This window comes from Cyprinodon tularosa, unplaced genomic scaffold (genome assembly GCF_016077235.1).
Source record: "Cyprinodon tularosa strain WSP-4 unplaced genomic scaffold, ASM1607723v1 ctg27, whole genome shotgun sequence".
NCBI lineage: Eukaryota > Metazoa > Chordata > Actinopteri > Cyprinodontiformes > Cyprinodontidae > Cyprinodon > Cyprinodon tularosa.
This window is the reverse complement of record NW_024038974.1, coordinates 332,274-359,674: the sequence shown is the minus strand read 5'-3', so window position 1 is coordinate 359,674 and position 27,401 is coordinate 332,274. Positions and strand designations below refer to the sequence as shown.

Below are 27,401 nucleotides of genomic sequence, written 5' to 3'. Positions count from 1 at the left end.
AAAACTAAAATTAAAATTTAAATGGAATTTAAAATTAAGGTGTTAAAGTGGATTGATGGGTGTCTATTGAGCTTACTGAGCAAATGACACCAAGTTCTGTGTTGATTTCATAAATTTAATCAAACATTAGAATTCTTTGATTGAGGTGTGCAGATTGTAACAGCATCTGGGACACCATGTTTGAATTGCATCCAACTGTGTTACATGAGGTTAAAGTTAGTGGTGATGGCGGATTTCATCTCAATGAGTTGTATAGGATTTTTATTGTATTCTATGACAGAACATTTGTTCTGTTATAGAAACAGGGGGACAGGAATGGAATTGATCTGATGGGCAAATTTTAGTTTGGATCTCTCTTTACTTTTCGGAAAAAGAGGTTATTGAAGTTAAATCAAAATACATTAAATGTTTTACGGTGTATTAGCAGCATTAAAGATGAGCTAACTATTTGGATATGAAATAAGTAAAAGGTATAAATTGAATATACTAAACAAAATATTGTCTATCAAATAATTTACATAGAATAGTGTTCTTAAACTAAGGAAGGTGATCATTGGATTGTTGTATCTCTATTCATATGTTTTAAAATAAGTTGTTTAACTAAGACATCCAGGAAGGTCTAAACTAAAGATTTACATCATTTAATAAATTTAGCTGTATTGAATCTCTCTCCAAAACTGAAAAGGCATTGATAATTGATAAACAATATAAAAAGGGTAATACATTATTCAATTAAATATTTTATAAATAGGTTTTCAAATGAATAAATGGATCAAAGGTAAAAATGGTTGAAATTTTTGGGATTTAAAATATGATTGGAATAAAGTAGGTCATTTTTTATATTTAGTGACTCATGTAAAGCAGGCTGATCATTCTTTAAGGTTTTAAAAAATAGAAAATATGATGATTGAAATTAAATTGGTCTAAATTGGAGATTTACAAATTAACAGTTATGGAACTGCTTCTAAAATACAGTTAAGTTTTTGGTTTAACATGATAGGAAACTTTCATTTCTCATGTAGGCCCTATATAAAAAGAGGGTCAAAGGATGGTTAAAATACAGCTCCAAAGTAGCAGATTTATAATACAAAAGGAAGACAGTGAAGCTGTCATAAAGTGTAGGATCAATCATTAACCAATCAACAGGGTTCTCTCCATATGAGCTCCAGACAGGACGGATGTTTCCAGGACCTGCTACCCGCATTCCAGGATGGAAAGGTAAGCTTGCACATTTATCTCATAAAGATTTCTTCAATGAGTTACAGGTCCTGGCAGCGGAATTTACAAAATATCAGACAACAGAGGAACGTCCAGGCTCGGGATCAGTTCGGGAAATCGACTGGGTGCGCCTGATGGTCATCAAAAGAAAGTGGTCTGAACCTCGCTTCGCCAGACCATACCGAGTCGTGGAGAGTACATCTCATGCTGTCCGTCTACAAGGGAGAAGGAGACACGTGGTTCCATTGGAGTCAGTGCACATCAGCTGAGGAGCCACGGCGCACGCTGCAGGGCATACAGGAGAATCTACAGTCTCAACCTGCGGTCGAGGAGTGTCTGAGGGCCATCACAGCGCGGAGGAGGATCTGCATTTCCGGGCAGAAGTCTGCCAAAACCACTTCATTTTCCTGAATTACAAGGCTTAAAAGGCCCAGACAGGCGCAATAATCCTGTTCCGGTGTCCTTCCATTGAGAAAAGGAGATTGCACCCTCTCCTTAAACTCACTGTTAAATTGGCATAATACTCCAATTTTCAGTGAGCAACGGACACTCAGGTGAAAACCTGAGGTTTACAACCGAGGAGGAACACGTGAAGGATCCAGCTACAAGATCATCATTAACTTATCTTCTTTTTATTGCGTGTTTTCGTTTTTGCGAACTCTTCAAGAACATTCGTTTCTTTTTGCGCGTATTTTTGGATCGTTTCCTGACGAAGAATTCATATTCATTTTTGAAAGACTATCGAAGGAGCATAGAGACGAACTCTAACTTCTTATTATTGAATTGTGAAAAAAAAAGAAAAAAAGGTCTTTTGTAATTTTTATGTGTTTATGATGTATTTTTTATGTTGTTATTGTTTTGTATTGACAAATTGTAATTTTTGTGGCGAGTATTGTCTTTTGAGTCTGCTGAGCATTTTTTGGTAATTTCGAGATATCTTGCTTTGGTTTTCTAATTTTATACTTGGGCTAATATTTCTATTGTGTGTTTTCTTCTATTGACATAACTGAGTTTTATGATTTTTCATGTTTGATAAGTGAAATGTATTTTTAGTTAGGTTTTACTGGTTAAAATTTTGTGGTTCATCAGGTGAGTATTAAATTGTTGGACAGCGCAAGATACATTTGATAAGTTTAGATTATGGAGTTTAGCTTTAGACACATGACCTGGCAGTGGACCTAGGAGGTGCTGTTTAAAAAGGGGACTGTTATAAAAATTGGGCTAATGTTTTAGTTTTTTAGTATACTAAATAGTTTTTTGGTTCCTCTATTAGAAGGCTTAATCATTTTATTTGTGAGGTCTGTATGTCTCAGACCTCAAAACGGGGACTGTTAAAGAAAAATGATTATTTTTTAGACTTTAATACAGTTAATCTTATGGCATGTGTAAACACTCTCACTTGAACATATTTCTTAATTTTGAACAAGGCTGTGTTAATGATTTGAAACTACTAATGGATAAGTATTTAGACCACCAGCCCATAGAATGAGTATCTCCTGGGGGGTGAATAACAGTTAAGCCTGCAGGAGAGATTTCTGCTTGGTTTACAGAAGGTCAAAAGTGAGGCCCCCCGCATTCCACAAGCTGTCTGTGAGAGCTTATCTTGTGTTTTATGACTTTAGGAATGCTAGATGCCAGGACAAGCTTTCCGCCTTTTCTTGTTAAAACAAAGAAGCAAATGACCCCAGATGTTTGCAGTAAATTAGGTGAAGCTCAGTGTCAGAGATGCCGTCTGGTTGGAGGACCGAGGGCCAGCCCCTTTTTGAATGGATTAGTTACAAGAGGATAAAGCTTTCTATATAGAAGTTACAGATCAGATTTTGCTCTTGCAAACTCTCCAAAGATGTCTTGTACGTCTTTGCTTTCTTTCCTCCTATGTCAGGTAATGGAATGTATGTCTCTGTTGTTCTGCAGTTTCTGGTGTAGGCTTGTGCATTGTCTTATTTCTAAGTGTATGCATTGTCTTATATTGGATTAAACTCTGTAATTCTGTGATGTCAACATGCCTTGCTGATTTTCATAGTGACCACACGCAGCTCGCCGAGTGGACCTGGGGAAGGGAAGAATCAAAAGCCAACCTTTTTCCAAAGTTAACTATGTTAGAATATTTTCTTCCTTTACAGTTTGAACATTCTCTTTCAGAGTATTACAGCAGCCACAGTCTGTGTTAGAGGGAAACAATGGTAGGGGTGGCCACAGTGGTGTTTTTTTTTTTATCAATTTTTTTTTTTATTTTATTTAGTCCAACTGTTTTTAATGTCAGTTAGCTTCTGTCAGTGAGCCCCAGGGCAGCTGTGGCTACAATGTAGCTTGCCACTATCAGTGTGTGCGTGAATGGGTGAATGAATGTAGTGTAAAGCGCTTTGGTCAAGTCTCCTAACTTGAATAAAGGCGCTATATAAGTACATGCCATTTACCATTTACCAATGTTCTTTCTTGTTTCTGCATTTTTTATTTTTTTTTCTACTTACTTTGATTCTGTTTTATTTTCTTATATTTTAATCATGTACTTTGCATTGTCTTTGTACTGAATTGTGCTATACAAATAAATATCCCCTGCCCTGCTAGAATCAATCATCTAGCTCCGCCCCTGGCAACAGTCGGTCCTCAAACGCGCCGCTGTAATTGTGACACGCGGTGGCGCCCCTGGTCTTGTCCTTTATAATATCTGACTTTAATTTCTAAACGCCCTAAGGTTCCGTTAAAAAAATAATAATAAAGGATAAATGCAACAGAAAAGACTTTAAACTGATAAGCTGGAGACAGAAAACGACAGAAAACCTTTAAAGCAGGCATGTAACGTTCAGGCACGTACGGTAACGGTAGCGTAACAAGGTGCTGCGCGTTGTTTTTCCTCTATGTGACATGCGCACGCGCGCACACAGCAAGCCGCAGCAAAAGCAAGCTGATGTCCGACACCGAACGATCCTAAGGGGGGACACAGAGAACCCCAACAGTGGCCGTAATGTAAATGAGACCCGCCTGTCGGAACATGCCTCGGAAAGTGAACGCAACCTCGGCAGTGGATGACGATCGCGACCCGTTATGGTTCAGATTTGCATTGCTCACTGAGTAGTGGATATTACTGTCTTATTACGAGAGGGCGTTGAATCATCGCCGGAGCAAAGATGCCGCCCCGCTCTCACAGCCTCCAATCCAGCGGACTGACGCTCTCTGAAACAAGCATGGGTAGGTGTGCGCAAGGTCACCGCTGCGTCTGCACCAGCTTTCTATTGATGAATGACTGCTACTGGCTGCATGCCCTGCTCCCAAACCACGTTAAAGCAGTTTATGGCAGCTCCATAAACACCAATATATGTCAATTTTTTGTCCTTCTCTAAAACACTCGTTACACAACCAGACGGGTGTTTTCTTTCTTCCCCAGGCCACGGTACGTCACTGCAGGTGCGGCTGCGTTGGGTAACCACAGCAGCCTGGATATTTGGCTGTGGATGCTGCTCAGATTTAACCAGGATGCTGGGCAACTTCACTTTAATTCAAATCAATGAAACAATGCATTCTGCATAGTTTTGATCACAAAGCCTTTTGTATGTCTTAGATTGACCATAAACTGATATTGTCTGACACATTGGATATGATGGTAGAACTGTAGGGTATTTTTTTTTTTTTACAAATGTAAATCTGGAAAGCAGCCACAGCTGATCATTTTAAAATAGAAGCATCAGAGGCATAGCCAGAAATTTTTATAAGGATGGCCAGGCAATAACTAATGAACACTGAGGGGTGGCCGGAAGAGGATACATCAGGGTCAGTCTACACTATTGCAACATTAACAAGCACAATATCCATATTTTTTAAATAAAGACAAACTATACTTTCCTACAGCCTTTGGTAACAAATAGACATATATTTAAACATCCATGCTGTCTAGATAAAAGGTATTGTGGATACAATTCTTTCAGGTTTTTATCAACAATTATTTTGCATAGAATTTATTTTTACAAGTACTAATACATACATAAATTTATTAAGTTTTTGTTAAAATAGTTATTTATCTATGATTTCACTGAAGACTCCCAAAAGACTTGCAGAGACACATCCTTTTCTCTTTACTCCATAGTATAACACACAATCTAGCTCTGAAAAGAGCATGAATTGATGTGCATAATTAGAGCATGAATTGATGTGCATAATTATCCACAGTGTTTTTGCTGTCGAGTAAATATTAATATATAAAAAATTGTTTTAAATATTCCACTTGAGAGTATTACTGCTGCCACCATCTGTATTAGAGGGAAAAAAATAGTAGGGATGGCCAATGATTGGCTAAGGGTGGCCATGGCCCCCCCTAGGCCCCCCATTTAGCTTTGCCCCTGAGATAATAAAAAAAAAATCTTGCACTATAGTAAAAACCACAGAGCATATAATGGGATTAGGTAAGTTGTTATTGAAAGGTAAGCCACAGCTCTCTGTGTCCCTCATCTCTGCATCTATGTCCTTCAATTATTTTACTGGTGACACTGAATCCTTACTGACAGGACTATGTTGTCCTACTTATCTCCATATGAGCCTTTGTGCTCATGTTTGCGACAATTTAACCCAGTCCATGACTATTTTTTCCATTTGGTAACACAAATTTAAGTTTGTTTGAATTGATTTCTAATTATTTTCAATCACTTTTAATCAAACTTTTACCTACTAATTGACTTTTATACTATCAGAAAAACCTTCTGTTTTGGAGGTTTTTCATATGCCAAAAAAAAGTGAGGAATTAATCTATCAAAGGAAAACTTTTTCCTGTTAATACTCTACATTTCTTGTATTTTTTTGACTATTCTCTTAACTCTGATTCTGAAATGTTCACATTACCTAATTTCCTCCCTATTAAACTTCTGAACTTTTTAAATATTTACCATATAATATATTATTGATTATCATGCTTTAAATAAGGAGGCAGATGGATGGATGGATGGATGGATGGATGGATGGATGGATGGATGGATGGATGGATGGATGGATGGATGGATGGATGGATGGATGGATGGATGGATGGATGGATGGATGGATGGATGGATGGATGGATGGATGGGCAGACTTACAAAACAAGTCTAGAAACCATTATTGAATAGTAAGATTTTGGTAATAGGTATTTTAAGTTTCAGAGCATTGGCTTTTAAAATGCAATTATAAACAACAGATTTTGTATTATGATTATTCTGTTATCTGTAAATGTGTTATTGCAATAAATACATCAGATCCACTTTAGATAGCAACCATGCCATCATATCCTATTAATTTCTCTTTAGAACTGTGTTTGAATCCAGCAAATGCATTTGAAATATTAGATACCATTGCAGATCTCTGGTGAAGGTTTAATGATATGACATGTTTTTATATCTTCCTTTGAGACAGAATATGCAGTCAGCAGTCAGATGTACAAAGCAAATTTAAAATCATTTTTAGAAACACTACAAAAATTTTGTCATGTATTTTGTTGTTGCAAGTGTTTAATTGCAGTACACACAGTACAGTAAAGTAGCTCCGTAGTTTTTGAACTTTTCCACCTATTTTCAAGTTTCACTGTTCGGACTTCATTGTTTTTCATTCAGATAATTTGGGTAACACTGACCCAGAGTCATACGTCATGAAGTAAAAAGAAAATGATGCATGGCTTTAGAGGCAGGTCCTGCGGGTAATGGTTTTGGTTATTTATGGTTTGCATTATTTCTTCCATTTGGGGCTTGCCCTATATCTTTGGATAGTTTACCCTTTTGCCAGATGTTTCCTAGATTTTTTTTTTACTTAAGTTTGTCTTTGCCTTTTCTTGTTATTATTTTTGATTTTTTTTTTTTGGATTGGTTTGGTTATTTTTTCCATTTTATAATTTCTTCCTCACCCACAGCCTTGTTAATTAGGTCATTCCATGCACCTGTGTCCACCGGCGGTTCTAGACAGGGGCCAACTCGGGCCAGGGCCCCTGTAGATCATGTCCTGGCCCCTGTTATGGCCCCTGTACTGAAGACATAATACTCAAAGAAATTCTAATAATGATCTGCGCTGAAACAGACATGGTTACTTATCGATCCTTTGGATCTATTTTATTTTTTTTCTTTACAAATTCTGTTTTATTAACTGTTTAAAAAACATGGCATAAGTGGTATTGAGATAGGATCCCAGTTTTCATTTGCTAAATGTTTTTTTCCAAAACAAATGTTAAAAAAAATACTCTACTTTTTACAACTAATTTTAACAGTTTTTCTTAAATTCTAATTCAGATTTTATAGAAAACTTTAATTTCAACTTAAATTAAGTTAAAAAAAAAAAAGTAAAATTCCTAAATTCTGAATGTATATTGACCTATTAAGACATTTAGAATTTTAATGAAACCTAATTGAATAGAAATTTCACTTCATGCAGCATGCTGAATCCCTTGGCCTGTTTTATTATTTCATGCTTTTCTGTGCCCACATGAAAACACGCTGGCCCCCTTCTGGCCCGGTACATTTGGTCTAGAACCGCCACTGCCTGTGTCTGCTCATTTCTTGTACTTTTTTGCACCTACTTTGTTCCCTATTTAAGCTCTCAGAGTTGCAAGTAGAGATTGACCTTTACATTGGCCAGCTGATCATTTTGAACACAAATAGCTAATTTCTTTTTAATCAGTGTTGGCCAGTATGTGCATGCATTTATTACTTTATTAATGCATTGATCAGCCATGTCTGGAGATCAAGCACAAGCATTTTGATTCCAATCATTAACAATTCATTGTTCATTTTTTGTGCATAGTCATTATTAGACTTAGACTGTGCCTCCGTTACCTTCTAGTATGTTTCTTATGGCTGATAATATGCTGCTTATATTTGATAACAGCCATGTCTAAAACCTAACGTTTTATTTACATTTTACCTACTTTTAGTCTTTATCTACTTTATTTACTTCATGCCTATTTTTTTATAAATAAAAGCGATCTAAAAATTTGCTTTGAATAAATTCCACATGCTTGTGGGCTACTAGGTGGGGCAGTGGGTAGCACTGCTTCTTTGCAGCAAGAAGGTTCCGGGTTTGATTGCCGGCTTGGGGTCTTTCTGTATGGAGTTGTTATGTTCTCCCTGAGCATGTGTGGGTTCTCTCTGGATACTCCGGCTTCCACCCACAGTTTGAAAACATGACTGTAATGTTAATTGGCTTCTCTAAGTTATCCTCAGGTGTGAGTGTGTGCGTGAATGGTTGTTTTTCTCTGTGTTGCCCTGCAATGGACTGGACCTGTCCAGGGTGTACCCCGCCTCTCGCCCCTTAGACAGATGTAGATAGGCACCAGCACCCCTCGTGACCCTAGCAGGGATAAGTGCACTAAAATCAGTGGCATGCACAGATATCTTTGGGGGCAGGTTGGAAAAAGGGCACCTTAAACATCGCATGGAGCAGCCAACAGCTATCACCGTCGGTCATCACAATGCTGACGTTTAAAGTTCTTCCGCAGTCCATAGACAGCAATCTCACATTAGTGTCAATAAAATAAGGAACAATTTCAAATCCAGTAATATATAAACAAACCTAAAAAAATGGACTAGGCTGAGTTTTTTTTTTTTTACTTTATCTTTCATTTATGTGGAAAAAAAGAACAGAATTGAAGGCTACGGCACAAAAAGATAAAAGAAACATGATTTACATGTAAGTCTTTAAATGTGTGATGATCCCATTTCTTCAACCCTCTTTCTTCTTTTGGAAACGTAGTGAAAAATTCAATATCGCCATCCCCTGGATCAAGTTTATACGATTAAATAAGAGCATCAGGATGGCTTATTACTTGCTCTCATAAATATCTTCCATAAATTTGTGTCACTTGCTAAAAGTTCATCAGGCAGTTTTCCATGGCACATAAGTATATCAGAAGTCTAAGGCAAAGCCCAGGATTTCAGAATATATTTTACTGTAGTTTATTTTCTCTTAATTTGAGGGTATATATGACAGTTTGCAGATGAACAAAGATTTATGTTTAAAATATGAAAAAAAAAACAACGCTGTTATTTTCTATAAAGTGCACAATATGTAATAATCTTATTCTAAGGTAATAAACTCTCATTCCACAGACAGATCATCTTATTTTCTAGCACAGATTGGAAGTGAATACAGATATTTTCAGAAAATTTTACATATTTTCAGGTCATTGCAGTCCAAGAAACACAAAAATTGAAAATGCAATTTCACCTATACATCACACTTTAACTGAATAAAACCTCATTAAAGTTATTTTTACAACTTGTGATAATCTGGTCTTATGTTTGGCCTTATGTTTGCTTTTATATGAAATCTTAACAGATAAAAGGTAACTTTGCTGTTGCTGACAAAAAAGACATGAGTCAAATAGATGTCATTAGGGAGTCCCTGATGACAATAATTACATCTATGAGATGCTTTAAATTAAATTATTTTCTAATTTATTCAAAGATTTGCATTTTAAACCATTCCTTGGCACCTGATAGAGGTCATTAAAATTGGAGGTTAATATATGCTTGTTTAGTTACCTGGATGGCTGTTCACCAGGGCAAGGCTCTGCTGAGGCAGTGCTACATGTCTCATGGAGCAAAATCACAAAAATCTAGACTCCAGGCTTGGTTTAGGATATAATCAGTGATAACAGCCTGCTGAGCCTACTAGTAGGCTACTAGTATTACAATCAAAACCACTCTATGGGACGGTTAACCCCTAATAATGGCCATTATTAGCGGTTAACAACCTCTGAAGCAGCTGTTTTGTTTGATTTTTTTGTTGATCAATGTTTTTTTTTTGTTTAAATTTAAAATTGTATAACATTTAATTGCGTCATTGTTATCATGTAAATAGAGGAAGAAAAAGCAATATCGACTCCAAAAATCTGTCCCAATATATCGGCAGCACATATTAGGGATCAGTTAGTCCGCTACCAATCGATATCAGCATCGGCCTTAAAAAACCTGCATCAGTTAATCTTTAGTTGCCAGTATTCTTCAGATCCTGAGTTTAACTTCATGTCTCCATGCTTCTTTTCCTGTTCACCAGCCTCATTTTTTCATTAAGTTCTCTAAACTTACCATGCAGCATTTTTGGTCCAGAATGACAAATCCTGTAAAATCCTGTAAAAGGTCTGGCATGTGCTTTATTCAACCCTCTTGACCCTGAAATGTAGGGCTCCCAAATAGTAAACTGTAATGTTTAAGAGGAAAAGGGTGAAGTAATTGAGAAATTTAAATCAGAGATGGATTCTAAAAAAAGCTTCAAATATATATCCCAGGATTTTGCACGGTTCTGTTTAATATATCACTTGACAACAGAAAGACTTGTAAAAAAGCATCTGTAAAAGCTTTTGAGAATACTTCCACATTGCTTTGCATAGAGGAAAACCTTGAACACATCATGCCGATAGGAAAATGTGGCAGCATTATGTCCTTTGATGAAGGGGATAAAGAAATGGTAATCCTGAAAAAGAAAATACATGTAAGAGTCTAATGATTTAAAAGTATGGCGGAATTTCACCTTCCTGTAGGAGAGAAGTCCTGAACATACAGTCAGATCAATCGTGTTGAGTTCAAGCTGTTTTGCAAAAAAAAAAATACAAATGTGGAAAAATAACTGGAAGTTTTTGGTTGGATTTTGTGCATAAGGTGACAAAGTTTATGGAATTTGAATATGCCAATAAACTGGTTTTAAAGAGCATCCCACTGTGTTGCTAATGTTTGATTCTTGGCTGCATTTCTAGGTTCCTTCAAGAGAAGGAAGAGGAAATCCATAACTGTGACGGTGATGCTGCTCATTGTATCTGTGCTCATTCTCATTTTCGGCCTGGCAGCAACCACCAGGACACAGAACATCACAGTGGGAGGCTACTACCCCGGAGTCATTGTGAGTGCATATTCAAACCTGTAAGTGGCAATAAACAGACACATCAAGCTTCTGAGCTCTCACAGTTTATTACGAGTTGAACGAAAGTGAAGTGCTTCCAGCAAAACATTCCAACTGTAATGAACTACCTTAATAAAGGGTTTATTTTCCCCACATTCATTATTCAGTATTGCAATCATTAGATGCTGAATGAGGTAAAGTGTTCCAGGCAACAGATTTCAGTTCTGCACAGATCAAAGCCGCTCTGGTCAAGTTCCATTTTTTTTTTAAAGTTTATATAATTAAAAGTAAAATCACAGTTTGTCATAAAACTTAGGACTAGATAAACATCTGCTGGTAATGTGATTTTATTTGCGTCATCAAAAGTGAGTTGCTTTATGCTTCCTTAAAGAGAATCAGTTTAATAGTTTAAAAAACAAAAAAAAAGAACATGAAATACCAAATAATCTCTGGTGAAGCTCAGGAAGGCTGATTTAAATTTAGAAAATAGAAAGTTAGAAAGGATAAGTGCCTTAACAGGACTTTTAACATTTCTTTGCAGCTCGGCTTTGGCTCCTTTCTGGGAATCATTGGTGCTCATTTGATAGAGAACAAGAGGCAGATGGTAAGAGGACTTAAATCCCTTTTTGTCAACCGTGAACATTGTGTCTGCTTTGTGTTCCTTCCCTTTCAGTTCTGGTTGGGCATGTGAGTCCAAACTGGGCTGAACATATTTGTGTTGTTTACTGGTGCAACTATCTTGGACTCGAAGGGGGGAGGGGTGACGGTTGGGTCGGGGGCGAACAGCCAGGAATAGAAACAGGGTGTAAATGGAGGAGGACAGATGTCTGCAGCCAAAATGAGGAAGGAAGGAAAGTGAAGAGGAGCAGAACAGGTGGGAGGTGCCAGGATGGGACTGTCAGAGATGATGATGAATGGGTTTATACTGTGACAGCCTGTGACAGTTTTTACCTTTAGCAAACTGACCTGAGACACATTTCATTGCTGCTGTAAAATGTTATTAGGTTACATAAAAAGTGGTGACAGACTGCACAGCTAGAAGATTCATGTCTTTTTCTGAACATCAATGGATGTAATAACCTATTTATGATCCTGTGTTAGATATTGTTTCTTTTGTTTCATAAATCATTTTACGGACATAGATACCATTAAAAGTTGTATTTAATAAATAAATTCTCATAGATAAGTAGAAATCAATTCAAGTTTTCCACTGGGGTGAGAACGATCCTGTGTCAATAGATAATTAGCTGGAACAATTAAAGGTGCAATTTTTTTAGTTACACATCATAAACAGAGATCAGGCTGCTAAAATAAAAGTTTAGTTTATTTATTTGGTTATGCCTTGTTACCAGGGCTGCTCCCAGAGCTTCTACAGTCTATAACTGATAAAAACTGGATCCTGGTGGCTTCCTGGTCTGGAGTGGTGTGAAAAATAGCTGATTTTTTTAAACATTTTTTTTTCTTTTTATTAATTTTAGATTAGTTACAATACAAAGAACAAAACTGTGTCGCAAGGGGACCCCAAAGTGACGAAAATGTGTGTGTTCTGTGATTGAGATCGTGGGTCAGCTTTTCCAAAGGAAGAATAACAGATATCTGTGTGAGCCACATATTTCCTGTGGGAGCAGAAGGAGAGGGCCATTGTAACAAAATACATTTCTTGGCAAGAAATTGAAGAATTGCAAACATATGATTAGGGGAAACATTTAGATGATAAAACACAGGAGACAAAAGAAAGCGTACCCCCAAAACCTTTTCAATCACCAAATGAACATCCCTCCAGAAGGACCTTAATAAATCACATGACCAGAATAGATGGAAAAAAGTACCTCTATGCCTCAAACAGTTGCAACACAGATTTGAACGGTCTGGGAACATTCTCTGAAGACGAACAGGGGTATAGCAGGACCTATAGAAAAGTTTGAAATTTAGTTTTTGTATAGAAATAGTGCATCGAGGGAAGGTTCCATTGCAGATCTTAAGCCAATCAGAAGGACTGAATTGCATCTCCAGATCACGCTCCCACAGCCGCTTGACAGAGTCAAAGCTTGATGGGGCTGAGTAAGAGTGCATAGAATTTAGAAATCAGACCCTTTGGAGAGTTGGTGGAAAAAAAAGCAGATTTGGTGTATTTTCAGACTTTATAGTTTCCTTCATTCCTTTTTTCTTCTACCTTCCATATGCTCCTCTTTCCTTCCGTTTCTACTTTCTTGAGTCTTTCCATTCTCCCTCCTTTCTGCTTCCCCTCCTCTCTTGCTTCCCTACTATCATCCTCCTATATTTCTGTCCTTCCCTCTGTCCCCCAATTTCCTTTAGTGTTTCCATCTCCCTTCTTCCTTCCTTCCTTCTTTCAGTACGCCCTGTCCTCCTTGGTTCTGACCTCTGTCCCTTCCTTGTGTCCTTTCTCAATTCAATGTTTCCTTCCCTGTTTCCTTGTATCCTACTTTCTCCCTGTTTTTCTTAAAATCAACACCTTGTATGGATATTTGCCATAAATTTAACCGCAAAAGTTGGTATTTCATTTTTTAAACTGGACATTCATGAAGGACTAAGAACTCATCCACTTCAGTCTTGAATTTCTACCTAAATGATGTGGAGTAACCCTGTACAACCATCTCAGATTTAACAGGTCACCCTTCCAAGTTAACATGTATGGATATAATGCTGGTTTCAGTACATTCCAGGAACATTGAGGCTTAATTTATCAGTTAATTTTGAATACTAAATTGAATTCCAAAATAATTTATTGATCCCACAGGGAAATTAAATTGGAAGTTAAGGCTTTTATAAGAAACAAAAAACCACAAGATAGAAATGCAAAAGTCTTCCTTCTGGTTTCTCCAGTTGCAGAGACTCTCAGCCCTCAGAGGTTTAGGGTATGTTTTTGCAAACTTATAAAACGAAGACAAATCTACCTCAGCACATCTGACTGACATTGCTAGGTGATTAAAGAAGCCTGAGCAGTACTCGATGACAAGCTGTTGACGTAATTTATCCCCTTGGCTGTAGTGTGTTGCTGCAGAAAAACATCTAAAATATGTGGGACGGAGTGCCAGGAGGTTGAATAATACGCTCATATATTTAGTTACATGGCAGGAAAAAGCTTTTCTTATGTTTCAAAGAAAGGGTCTAATTTCTAAAGTACATCAGACTTCTGCTTTAATTTGTGTATGTCCCTTTTTCTCCAGTAAGTGGTCCCACTCTCTTCTTTCAATGCAAAACTTCTGTAAACAGGATGGGATGTAACTGAATACTTGCAGTTTTGTTAATTAGTGAAAAAGTGGGAGTGTTGCATCTGTGCTCGACTGAAAGACTGAAACTCATCTGTTAGAAAGTGTGCACAATGATATGCATGGATGGGAGTGCAGCAGGATCTTAGAATATCATTTTCTACTTTCCTCTCTTTGTCAGTAATGCTCCGATCACTCTGTGAACTTTATTTCTTTATCCCAAAAGGACCCATGAAGCTGATGCATGTGTTTCTTTCCACAGTTGGTTGCATCTATGGTCTTCATCAGTTTTGGAGCAGTTGCGGCTTTTTGCTGCGCTATTGTTGATGGAGTTTTTGCAGCAAGGCACATTGTAAGTATGAGCAATTATTTCAGGTATTCTAGAAAAAAACAAAACACCTTATCTATAGTTGGAAAGGAGGATTAAATCTTGCCAGAGTTCATTAGCAATTGTAAATATAAGAAGTAGATCTATTGATAAATTTTTTTTTTTCCTTTCAGCTCAGTCCTCTCCTCACAACAGACTGTGAACTCACACCGTAATTGTGGCTTTTTTCACAGTACTGTCAATGTTTCATTACATATTTACAACCACACCTAAAGGGAATCCTACACACTAAATTCCCTCCATTTATTACATCATTCCAGGTCTGAAGAGAACAATCCTTTCTTACCCACCTGAGTCTCATTTCCTTGAAATTAAAATAGTGTTAAATCTGTAAAAGCAGGTCTTTGCATTTGGTCATGACAGACCTTTGGATACCCAGGAGAAAGAATATCCAGGGCACACTAAAGTCTTGCCTTGGAGGCTGTAGAGAGGCTGAGGAATGTCTCATAGCCCCACCAGATAAACTTGGACAGGCAGCTATGACGAGAGAGAAGGCTATGAATCCTTTTGCTCCTGTAGGTCCATCCCTGTTTTGCATGCCTGATAGTTTTCACATGATGAGGAGTACTAAGACAAATATGTATATTTTTTTTATTACTTTGAAGGAAGGGGTCAACAAGTCCAACTACTCATTAGAAGCAAAAGGATTCATTTCTGCTACTCTCGTGGTTTTCACTTTATGGAAATATAAATAGATGTTCAGGTCTGGCTGACTGATCATTTTTCACCCTTAAAACACCAATTAAGACTCCGCATGTAGGCCTACAGATATGTTTTTTTTTTTTCCCAGAACACAGATAATCCAGGAGCAGTGAAACAGATAACCCCGTTAGTTGCTTTTAATTTGATTTATTAATATTCATATATTAGAAAATGAAGACAAACACCATTCTTTAAATGTGAAACACAGTGGGCCGGATTTATCAAGATCCAATTTTGCGTGCAGTAATTTGCGCTTGCAAACAGGAATTTTGCGCGAGGGGCTGAACCATGGTTTGCGGGTGATTTAACAAGAGCGATTGCGTAACTGGTGGCAGGTGCAAAACTGTTGGAGACGCCCTATTTAAATGATGGTTTTGCGCGTTTTGTGGTTTGCGGCAAAGTAGTTTGTAGTTTGTGCAAACTAGTGCATTAAGACATTTTAATCTTACAGTGACACCCCCACCCCCTCCAAAAAAATAAATAAATATATATATATATATATATATATAAACTTTGGCAACCTTTATTCCCTAAGGTGGTATGTGGCTGAATTTCTACTTCACTGCAGTAAAAAAAAACAAAAAAAAAACAGGTGTTTTGTATTGGCCTGTATGCACATACCACATGGCTTACTGTATACCCGCAGCATTTGGCAGGTTGCTCCACAGGCGCAGGGGGGAGAACCATGACCCCGTCGGACAGCACTTCGGACAGCACTTCTGAAAAAACGAGATTGGGAGATTCCAGCTCTCGCTGCAACCGTACGCTGGAATGACCCAGATGCAAAAAAGTGCAATGTTGCAAGGAGTTTTGTGATATCTGGTATTGCGTGGGTCCTCCTTGTGGCTGGCTCCAAATCCATTCGGAGTTCCCCCAACAGCTCCAAAATGGCAATGCTGGATAAACGATATCTTTTGATGATCGTTTCCTCCTTCATTGCAAAAATATTCACACGGAGTGAAAAAATGCGTTCTCTGCGTCTCCTTGCTTCATTTCCATGTCTCCTTGCGACAATAACCGCTGCCATGTGTGCGCAATTACGCATACAGACCATTTGCACCTTCTTTTGAAACGTGTTAAATATAGAGTCAGATACCGTTAGCAAAATTGCTTTCAGGTTTAATAAATCACTTTGCGAGTGCTAAATTAATATATTTACATGTTCTCCTCCCACAAGACGCACTTTTGCGTGTAAACGCCCCATATTGCATATTCATTGCAGAAAAAGTACTAAATGGATAAGAGGCGCTATTTAGCACGTTTTAAAGACCAAATCCTTTTAGCACGCTGTTGATAGATCAGTTTGTACATTTTTTTGCGTGCGCAGTGAAATAGCTCACGTTTTAATACATGCAAACCTTTGATAGATCCGGCCCAGTATCCTATGATCTACTTTCAATATTTAGTTTCAGTTAATTTGATAAAGAAACTAGAAGAATAATTGAATAACTGATTTAATCAACCAAGCTTTAATTCTGACACTTTTTGGTCCGCATAAAAACAAAGACAGCAGCTGTACATAAAATAGGAAGTGATGAAAAACAAACAAACACTCCACGTAGACACGTGCTCTAATAACCAGATTTCTACCTGATGCTACTTCTTTGAGGCTTGAATAAAACTATTATTTCATTTCCTCCAAATTCTGTATATAACAATACGGTAGGCTTTAAACAGAGCAACTTTGACATCATCCGACCAGATCTGAAATATTCATGCCACCATGTTTACTTTTACATCATCCTAATATTTCGACCCCGATATGTAATCTTGTCCACAACAGTCAGTCTTTTTTTGCATATGGACATATTGATGACTATATTCTGGAAGTTGTTGCAAATCAGCAGAACAATGGTATATGATGATTGACATCATTGGCATAAAGATGGTTTATAGCTGATTTCCCACTACACAGCCTATGTTACAGTCTTTGTGTAATGATGGGCTAAGGACTTGACCCATACGCAGAACACTACTGGAGACCGAGTAAAAGTTTGAACAAAGTTTATTGAGAAACACACACAGATAATATAATGACTGGTTCAGGTGCTGGTCCGGGACTGGTTTCAACTCCTTTCTGGAGAGATGAGAGTTTGATTAGCTTTGCAGTTTGATTGTATTATGAGAGAGTTGAATCTTTTAATGTACCTGAAGAGTTGTGAGCGTGCATGTGCGCGCTTTCAGGAAATCCTATACACTACTGTTTATGCTCTAAAAACATTGTAAATGACTTAGTTTCGAGTAAATTCTGGATGCTACCCACTCAGGACACTTGGAATACATTGGACGAGCAGTATGGAGGAATATTGACACGTTTTTTGTGGACTTTTATGGACCTTTCTATCTCGGTCACCATAGACCTCCATTATTTGAATGTCAGCAGACAGCAAGAAGCCTCCCAGATCTCCAGATGCATTTGAGATATCAAAAAAGTACTCCAGAGTGTTGTTCAGCATGGGGGTGAGTAGAAAATGAAGGCTAATCATGTTATGGGTGTACTATTCCTTTAAGCTCATCCAGAGCTTCAGACATCGGTGGGATTTCCTGTAATCAAAGAAGACAGGGGCAGATTAGAAAAGCTTGTTTCTCTCTAGAGTCTACAAGATTTCCTAAATTCTTAGAGGCTCAGGTTCGCTAACCAAACTTGGTCAACACTGCGGCGTCGAAAGAAGGTCTGACTGCTGCTTATGAAGGGTGGTCTTCTGATGAGCTGATGATCCTCAGGTGTGGCTCCAGCTCAGGAAGCCCACAGCGCTCTCTGCTGGAGACAGGTGGCAGATCTCCAGATCCCAACACTTTGACTCTTTAAAAAAATAAAAATAAAATTTGTAAATTAGAGAGCACAGGACAAAAGCCCACCTTGTCTCACCCCGTTTGCCCCAAGGAAAGGATCCCATGTTCTATTTCCACATCTAACATGCATGCTTTGCCTCTTGTAATGTCATAAATAATGTCATGATTGATGCGGACAAATGCAAAAACAGAGGCTCACTGCCTCTTCCAAAGCCCGGATACACACATCAGTGTATTCTAAAACCAATTAGATCATCAGTTCTATGTAGATATTTTTTAAATCTATCTAAACATCACAGCTTACTTGCTAATGCAATTGAACCATAGTTCTCAATACTTTATATATAATATAAAGTTATTGAATATATTATGTTACAAAGTGGGTAAAGAGTCTTGATTGATTTAGTTTCTATTATCTACCAATATTAGTTTTTGTAGCCATCAATATATTTGCACATTTATTGCAGATTGTTTTTTTGTCAGACATATACAAATTCCAAACTTTGATTTATCATCCTGCAGGACCTCAGGCCTTTGCACGCCGGTCGCTGTGGGTATCTCTCTAGTGAATCTGCATCTGAACGTGACGTAAGAAACCCTGCTTGTATCTTTTTCATTCTTCATGCATGGAATGCTAAATTCATCCTCATTAGACTGTCTTTGTATGAGGCAGTTATAACCTATCCTTATGACGAGTTTAGGGGATAAAAAGAAAGAAATGTACATGAATTTGTGTCCCTCAGGTGCCATGCCAAACGTCACGGTCATCATGCAACCTGCGTGTGAAGAGCAACACCTGTTACTGCTGCGACCTCTACAACTGTGGGAGGTAACTACGCTGAGAACTAGAGTGTGGCCACTTGGTTTGCTGTGTCATTTTCATTGTTTCAATTTCGGTAGAGATGCACCAATTAATCGGCAAGATATTGGAATGATGATGAGCTCCTGGATTAAATACAAAAAAAGACACCATGAAACGTCAGAATAAAAAGTTTCAACGAGGGGCATATGCTCTGATTTTTAAATAGACTAATCTTGACTCTCTGACATTTTCTCTTCAAATCCTGAATTAAAATGTTCTTTCTTAGATGTTTTGACGCTTATTTGAAAGAAAAAAAAAATCTAAATTGGCCAAAATGTAAAATTGTGTCAGACATGAAAAAAAATGTAAATCGGCCGAGGATAGTATGATCGGTGTATCTCTAGCTTACAGTGGGAGATTTGTTGGCATTGCGGCTTTGATGATACCAAAACAAGAATGTTTCTTTTGTTTTTGACTTTTGTTTCAGAGAACCTCTTATGGGACTTCAGAATAAAGATGTTATGAAAAAGTTTAGGAAGTCATCCATGATTTGGAAGTAGGTCCCTTTTGTAGACTAATAATGCCCATTGTAGATAAGTTCAGCATCTTCCTTCATGTAGATGTAGTTTTTGATAAATAAAAAAAAATGCACATTTCATCTTCGCTGCATGTTCTGTTTCTGGCTGACAAAACACTTCATTTCAGTTTTGCTCGTCTTTTTAAAGCGTCAGTGAAGCCCCCCTCACACGATTGCTACCATAAATCAAAACCTTTTATCTGTTTTCAACAGTTTCTTGTTGATAATTGAACAATAAGCCTTCAGCGTGACTGTAAGCTGTTTCCCTTCCTTTCCCACTCATTATCATAGCCGTGCAGAGATGATGGGGGGCTACCATGAATACACAGATGTGAAAAGCTGCCAGGACGTAGTGTACCTCTACTACCTGCTGTGGTCTGCAACCATCCTCAACATTGTGGCTCTTTTTCTGGGAATCATTACTGCAGCTGTCCTGGGAGGCTTCAAGGACATGGTAGGTCTGAGCATTAATACCAGCTGTATGTGGAACTCAAACTGTTGTTTCGCTTATTACTTCCCCCAAGGAGGTTATGTTTGTGTCTGTCTGTCTGCGCACAGGATAACCTGAGTTATGAAAGGATTTTAATGAAATATTTACCAAAGCTGCATCTCAGTCCAAGGAACAATCCCTTAAATTTTGGTAATGATTCAGATCGTGTGTTAGTTTTGGTCAGCGCTCTCTGAGTGCTTTTCTAATTTTTAAGATACTTTAATGTGTGGCAGCTTCTGCATAATTTAAAAGATTCAAGCATTTTGGTGTCATTTTTAAAGCTTGCATACACACAGAACGCAGCTTGAAACTTGTGTAACTTCCACTCTAAAGTTGTGATTTATAAAAATCAAACTGGATGTGAAAATTTGCGGTCCCTCGCTCCATCTCTGACCCATCTGTATGGTGACGCACATTTTGCCGACACAGATGGTGACAGAGGGGAACTCAAGCTAGAATGCATCAAAATCTCAAACTCACTTCATATGAAACTTAGTAGGTCAACTTCATTATAAACCACATTGTCTCATATTGTTGAGAAAAAATCTTGAATTGAAAATCAAATTTCATAGACATTTGAATGTTTCCTCACTGTTAGAAGACAGAGGTTTCCTGACGCAGGATGGTGAATGATTATCAGCTCATCAGACTCCATAGAGCATTGCTTTCAGTTCTAGGTGCTGAATTTGGTGCAGTATTGGAGAGATCAACCCTCTGGACCATATATGTCAAAATCAAGGCCCGCGGGCCGGATTCACCCATGGCCCCCTGGATGATATTTAATTACTACTAGAACCGTGCTGCTGTGACTTCATGGGCTACTGTTGCATTGTGGGGAATGTAGTTTTGGTACGGTTGTGTTGCACAAACCAACATTGCATTCCCACTGGAAGACATTACTGTGTTTTTCTTTCATTATAACTTTTTTGTTTTGTTTTGCATGTTTGGATTGTTTTGGTTTTTGCTTTTCCCCCTTTAACAATCCAAGCTTGGCTGAAGTCGGTTGTCTAAGGAGGCAGAGTGCACTAACTTCGCCCCGCAACTGCTGCTCACAGGTGTCAGCAGAGGCTGATTGAAACCAAAATAAAAGGAGCCTGGATGTAGGGAGGAGCGGAGCTGATCCAAAGCAAAAGAATTCCAAACATAATTAATAATGCATGCACTTTAATATATGTATTTATCTTAATAAGATTATTAATATAATTAAAGTTTATTAATAATATTGAAAAAGAAACTGTGTGTTAGGTCTTGGTTCAATAGGCTATGTTCATTTCAATATGTTTTAATAAACATGTAACCAGTCCAGTCCTCGGCTTGTAGCAAATAATTTTTTTGGCCCTCGGTGTATTTGACTTTGACATCCCTGCTCTGGACAGTGGACACACGCCATCCCTGTCGTTATTATAAAGCAGGAAAGGATAGTTAGGTAACGGCTATAAATAAGCACAATAATATGTGAATAGACAATCTGTGGTAGATATAGAATATAGATTATAGATTTGGAAGTATAGGTATAACGGTTGAGAAGTTTAATATGGGCGTAAAATGGACAAGGCTTCATAGGCAAGTCAGTTTATTAAAGATCCAAAATCATCATGGAAAGATTAGGAAGCCACTAAACAGTACTTGAGTTCAGGGGGGATGAGAGGGGATGGAACCCCCCTTAAAAAATCTTAAAAATCATCCCCCTTCTTAGATGACCATCCTCCCATGCCATCCCTTGTGACATTTTATTACTGAATGTGTAAAATTTCTACTATATATTAACAGTAATAGCAATAGTATTGCCCTTTCAACGGTCAAACATAAGATGGATTTGGATACAAATGTTGAGCCATGAGGAAAAAAAGCTTGGTGTTGAGTATGTATATAATTTTATAAATCAGAATTTTTTTTCAGGGTTCACTTTTAGTATTGATCCTATGCAATCAGTTGTAACTGAGACCTAGACCAACCTGAGTCCTGATGCTTGTATTAAGCTCTCTTCCCTTTAGTTTACTCCATAGATGTTATAGGATTTCAGTCTGGGGGGCGGCTGAAAAGACCATTTCTGTCTGGCCAACCCTTGTTTGCATAGATCTTTTTGATTATTATTCTGCTGAAGATCCAAAGATGAACAATTTAGACTTTTCTGTCTGAAGCTGTTGTATCTGTGTCTAAAATGTCTTTGTATTTGAAGGAGCTCTTAAAGCCTGAAACTCTGGTAAGGTTCCTTGGGTCATTGTTAGGCATAAAGAGCCCACAGTATCACAGATATTCTACCGTACTCTCTAACACTGAGCTTTGAGAATTTATTTTTAACTGCTCTTACTGTAGATTCGGGGAGGTTAAAGCGAGTAGCCATGTTTTATGTGATTTCAATAGATATCTTAAGTGGTTTTATGTCCAGTCTTTCCCATGCCAGGGTATGCCATCCTGCCTCTACCAGGACTCTTATAATGAAAGAAATCACTGTAAATAAACTAGAACGGATGTGATGTTTTTGTTTCAGATGCCTGCTCCTGCTTCAGAGAGTTCATCTGAGCCAGAAGCGATAGCTGCTCCAGTCCCCTCTGCTTCTCCTCATCCTCATCCTCCTCCTCCAACCACTTCTCTCAACCTGCATCACAACAGCCTGCCGCCTTACACCGCCTACGACCTGCAGGTACAAAACAACTGGAGAGATGACAGAAATACATCAGGGCATCATGGATTCAAATTACATTAATGATATCAGAGGATATATTAGGATTGGCATCTTTAATGCTGAAAGCATTAAAGATTATTTTTGGGTATTTTTAGCAGTTTGTTTATTTATATTTTTTTTATTATAATGAAAATGTTGCAAATCACTGCTGATTTTCAAACCATTAAGTCATTAAGTCTCAATTCCCAGCTTGTTTTAAATGCTTCCTTGCTTTAACACACCAGATTTAGATGACTGAAGCTTAGGAGTAGCCTGTTAAGCAGCCATCCAGTGAAGGCAGCTGAAACATGCAGGGCAGTGAGTCTCCAGGAGTAAAGTTGTAAATCTCTGCTTTATGCTATGAATATTTCAAGGCCAACAAAAAATATCTATTAAGTCAGTCACTGATTGTGAAAATTCTCTTAAAAAGATGAGAGTTCTCAAATTTTTATTCATAGCTACATTTAAATATAAGAGACAAAATAAGTAATAAAAATCCAGGAAATCACATTGTACATTATCTTTCAGGATTCATTTGTAAATTATGGTGGAAAAAAAGTATTTGGTCCACAAACAGGCTAGATGTCATCACAGACGTCTTTATGAAGCTCCTCTGTTCTCCTTTTGTTTCCTGTATTAATGGCACATGTTGTAAATCATTATTGTATAAAAAAAAAACACCTGTCCACATTCTCAAACAGTCAGACTCCAATCTCAACCATAGCTAATACCAAATAGCTGTTGAAGGGCACCAAGAAGAACGTCTTAGACCTGCACGAGAAGGAGTGAACCTACAGTAGGTTGGTGTGAATAAATCAACAGTGGGAGCAAATGTAAGATAATGGAAGATATACAAGACATAGTCTTCCTCTATCTGGGGCCCCATATAAAAGCTCATACTATGGGGCCATAATGATAATGAGAACAGTGAGCAATTGTCCAAGAACTGTGTGAAGAGACCTGATGAATGACCTGCAGGGAGACCAGAGGAACACACTATGCTGAGAGGGACTCACATCCTTCAATGCCAGGTGTGCATTCGCCCCGTCTAGGACCGTCAGAGCATATGGATGATCCAGAAGAGGATGAGGAGAATATCATGTGGACAGAAGAAACCAAAATATAACTTTCTGGCACCAACTCAACGTGTCGTGTTTAGGTATAATAATGAATGAGTTGCATCCCATAAATACCATATCTACTGTGAAGCATTTTTGTTTATGTATTTTCTATGAAATAACAGGATGACTGATCCGTGATAAGGAAATAATGAGTAAAGCCATGAATGGGAAGATTTTAAACCAAAATCTCCCTCCATCATTGAGAGTATTGAATATGAGACATGGCTGGGTCTTCCAGCATGACAATGATTCCAAACACACCGCTTAGGCAACAAAGGAGTGGCTCTGTTAAAAGCAATTACAGGTCCTGGAGTTGTCTAGCCAGTCTTAGACTTCAACCCCATAGAAATCTTGTGAGGGGGGGTTAAGTCAGTTTTTTTTCCAGCGACAGCCCTGAAACATTACTGCTCCATATATCTGTGTGGAGGGATGAACCAAAATACCAGCTACAGTGTGAGCAAACCTGGTGAAGATCCTGGTTAGCAATGACAAGTCATTGCCAACAAAGGTTCTGCTCCAGTGAACTTTTGTTATTGACCAAATACTTCATTTCCACCATCATTTAAAAATAAATTATTTTAAAATCCTTCAATGCAATTTCCTGGATTGTCTTTTCTCATTTTGTCTCTCATAAAGCATATCTATGATGACAATGACAGACCTCTCATCTTTCTAAGCAGGGGAACTTGCACAATCAATAACCCAATACTTTTTTTTTTTTGTCTGCTCTCTGTAATCTTGATTAATCTTTCTTGCAGGGATCCTACGTGTTTCCTGACTCATCAGGCTTGTCAGACGACTCTCAGTCTGGAGCGAGCCACCTTTGGCCCACTATGATCCCTCCGCGCTACTCCCCTCCCCATGAACACCCTGATGAGAAACCACCGCCATACAGCCCATAGGACGCTCCAAGAGAAGAAAACGTGGGAGATACTCTTAGATACTGTGAGCTTTTCTTCACAAACATAAGGGAAGGAAGGCCACTGGGTGGACTAACACAGTCCAGCTGAAGAGAACAAATGTTCCCCAGGCAACGCTCACACTCTGCTTTGTGTGTGCATATTAGTGCCCAGAGGGATACAACCTGCTCCATGGCAGGTTTGTTTACACATCTGTCTGCCTTAATGCATATAGACCTCTAACAATGCACCATTTAAAGACTTGGACTTATCCTGTACAGAAACTCTCTTCCAGTTCATGCTTTACATTCATGTAATTAAACTGGAGACGTAGGGATTGTCTGAGAGTCTCCTCTGCTGTCATTACTATCAATCTAGATGAAAGCTTTGGTGTCCAAATATGGATCAGCATCCAATTCATCTATGCTTCATAGTCTCTGAACGTTACTAAAAGAAACAGTTTGTGGTGATGAAGGCATTACATGCTCATGTTTGTACAGCAGCATGTCATAGTTAGCAGAACGAGGCCTACGGTAGAAAACGAATCCTATTTCTTTCTGTTCTCTTGCAGTTTTATTCAGGAAATACAAATAACCCTACAGTAGCTGGCAAGGAGATTTATTTACTCTATTTATTCTATTTCTACTGAAAGGCTGGTTTGCATAAATAAATGTTTGGGTTCCTTTTGTGTCAGGAAGTAGGTTTTCCCAGACCTCAAATGCCAACACATGCATGAAATGCAGTAAAAGCTGCAGGAACACTTTTCTTTCACTCCTTTGATGGTGGGTAACAATCTAAAACCAGCCACATACGTATAAAAAAAAAGCTGGAAATTAATCTATAGCTAATCAGAAGCATGTTCCTCTAAATGTTTGAATGTGTGAAAAAAAAATAGATCTAAATAAATTAGATCACTGAAAAGGGATTCTCTTCAGAAGTTTTAACTCTTATAATTGATTTGTTATTCAAGGAGGAATGATAATGGCTTAGAGCTTGCAGAAGCCCAAACTATTGATTGAAGTTTGTACGGGTTACTGAATGCATTTTATGAAGTTTAAAACAAACTTATTGTGTTGTGCTGATCTGCTTCAAGACACAAAGATTTATCCGGGAAATGAGCTGTAACTGTCTGGCATCTCTGTTAAGCCAACATTATACCAAAAGCTGTGTCGTTTGACTCGGGCTGACGAGGAAACGGCAGACATGCGTACTTCAATGCTCTCATTTCGAAATGAAAGCACTTTTGAAAAGTTTTGAGAAATGATATCGAGGTATATAATCTCCAACCCTTTAAGTCTAAGGTGAATTTCCAAAGTTCCTTTGATTTTCAGGGACATTTTATCTGCTGGTGTTTGATCTTAGGGTATTAAGTTCAAAGTCAGTGTAGAGATCTAACTGGAAATTTGTAGAGCAGCTCATGTTCCCTCTGCTGACAAGTTTTATGAAGACGACTTCATTTTCAGCAGGGACTTGGCACCGACCCACACTGCTAACCATGTTAACACTGTGACACTTGGTTGCAGCAAACTGGGCTGACTCAAACCCCATGCAGAATTTAGGAAGAGGAATTGGAAGCTTTGCTGGGTTTAAATTTTTTTTTTTGATTTTTCGCAACAGAATGGCTTTAAAAATACATAATATATTTTTTAGATTCACTTTTCTTGTTATTAGCTTAGAAATTCTTCATTTTTGTATTGTTTTTTTTTTTTTACATCTTGATACATACTGATTTTAAAGCTAACAAGGAATTCCTATAGCAGATGAGTTTTGTTTTATTCATAGGGGCATTATTAGTCAACAAAGCTTCAATCTTTATGGTTCTAAACAATTTTTAATCCGCCAGACTTGGGGTCAAATGGCTCTTTGAATTTTAAAGGTTGCAGACCAATGGATGTAGATGACCTGAAGGTCGCTGTAAAGCATCACTGGCTTCAGTAGCAGCTCCATAAGCTGATCATCTCCATACCATGCTGCAATAAGGCAGTGATCTGTGTAAAAGGAGCACCTAAGTATTGAGCTTATACCGGTACTACAGTACACAATAATATAAGTAGGCTAACATCTATGTGTTAAAAACATGAATAGTCTTATCTGATGTTCTCATTTTATGAAGGTTTTCATTAGATATTAGACATGATCGTCTAGATTAAAAGAAATGCTGAAATAAGTCACTCTGTATTAATTTAATCTAGATTATGCATCAGTTTCCTATTTTCAATTAAATCACTGAACAAATTTTTGAAAATATGTTAGCCTAGTCCATGAGCTCAGTATTTAAAGTAGTTTGCTGCAGCTTCATTCCAGTATCAGAACATTTCTGTGTACGAGTTGAAACGGGACGTCTTTGCCCAGTCCGCACTGATGGATCCGAACAATCAGTTCAGGATTCATTGATGTGATTTTAGGATAAACGGAAACAGATTTGTAAACATCACAGGAGGAGGTGTTTGTCAAAACGATCACTCTCAGCTTCTCGTTTTATAATGTTGTCATTGTGTCGGCAGTGGATGAGGGATCAGCTCCTTCTTAGTCTTTGCCAATAAATCATGTGTAATGCACGTTTTTTTTTTTCCTTCACCAAAGTTGACGGTGTGACTGTACAGAGACTGTTCTCTGCTGATGTTCTAAATAAACTATGTTGGTTTTGATTCCTTTTGGGTTTTTTTAATGTTAGCT

At 37.9% G+C, this 27,401-nt stretch overlaps 1 protein-coding gene across 2 annotated transcripts; it reads left to right on the top strand.

Annotated features, from left to right (window-relative positions):
- Positions 1–3,879: 3,879 nt before the first annotated feature.
- tmem255a (transmembrane protein 255A) lies at positions 3,880–27,373 on the top strand. 2 transcript variants are annotated; one of them, XM_038289483.1, is made up of 10 exons: positions 3,880–4,407; positions 10,916–11,058; positions 11,600–11,662; positions 14,551–14,640; positions 18,694–18,759; positions 18,915–19,000; positions 19,461–19,529; positions 19,842–20,004; positions 22,532–22,684; positions 24,585–27,373. In XM_038289483.1, the coding sequence occupies exons 1-10, from the start codon at positions 4,347–4,349 to the stop codon at positions 24,726–24,728; spliced, it is 1,038 nt and encodes a 345-aa protein (XP_038145411.1). In that variant the 5' UTR covers positions 3,880–4,346; the 3' UTR covers positions 24,729–27,373. The 2 variants fall into 2 exon arrangements, with proteins under 2 accessions (XP_038145411.1, XP_038145412.1); XM_038289484.1 differs by lacking the exon at positions 19,461–19,529 and having other exon boundaries at positions 3,886–4,407.
- The last annotated feature ends 28 nt before the right edge of the window (positions 27,374–27,401 follow it).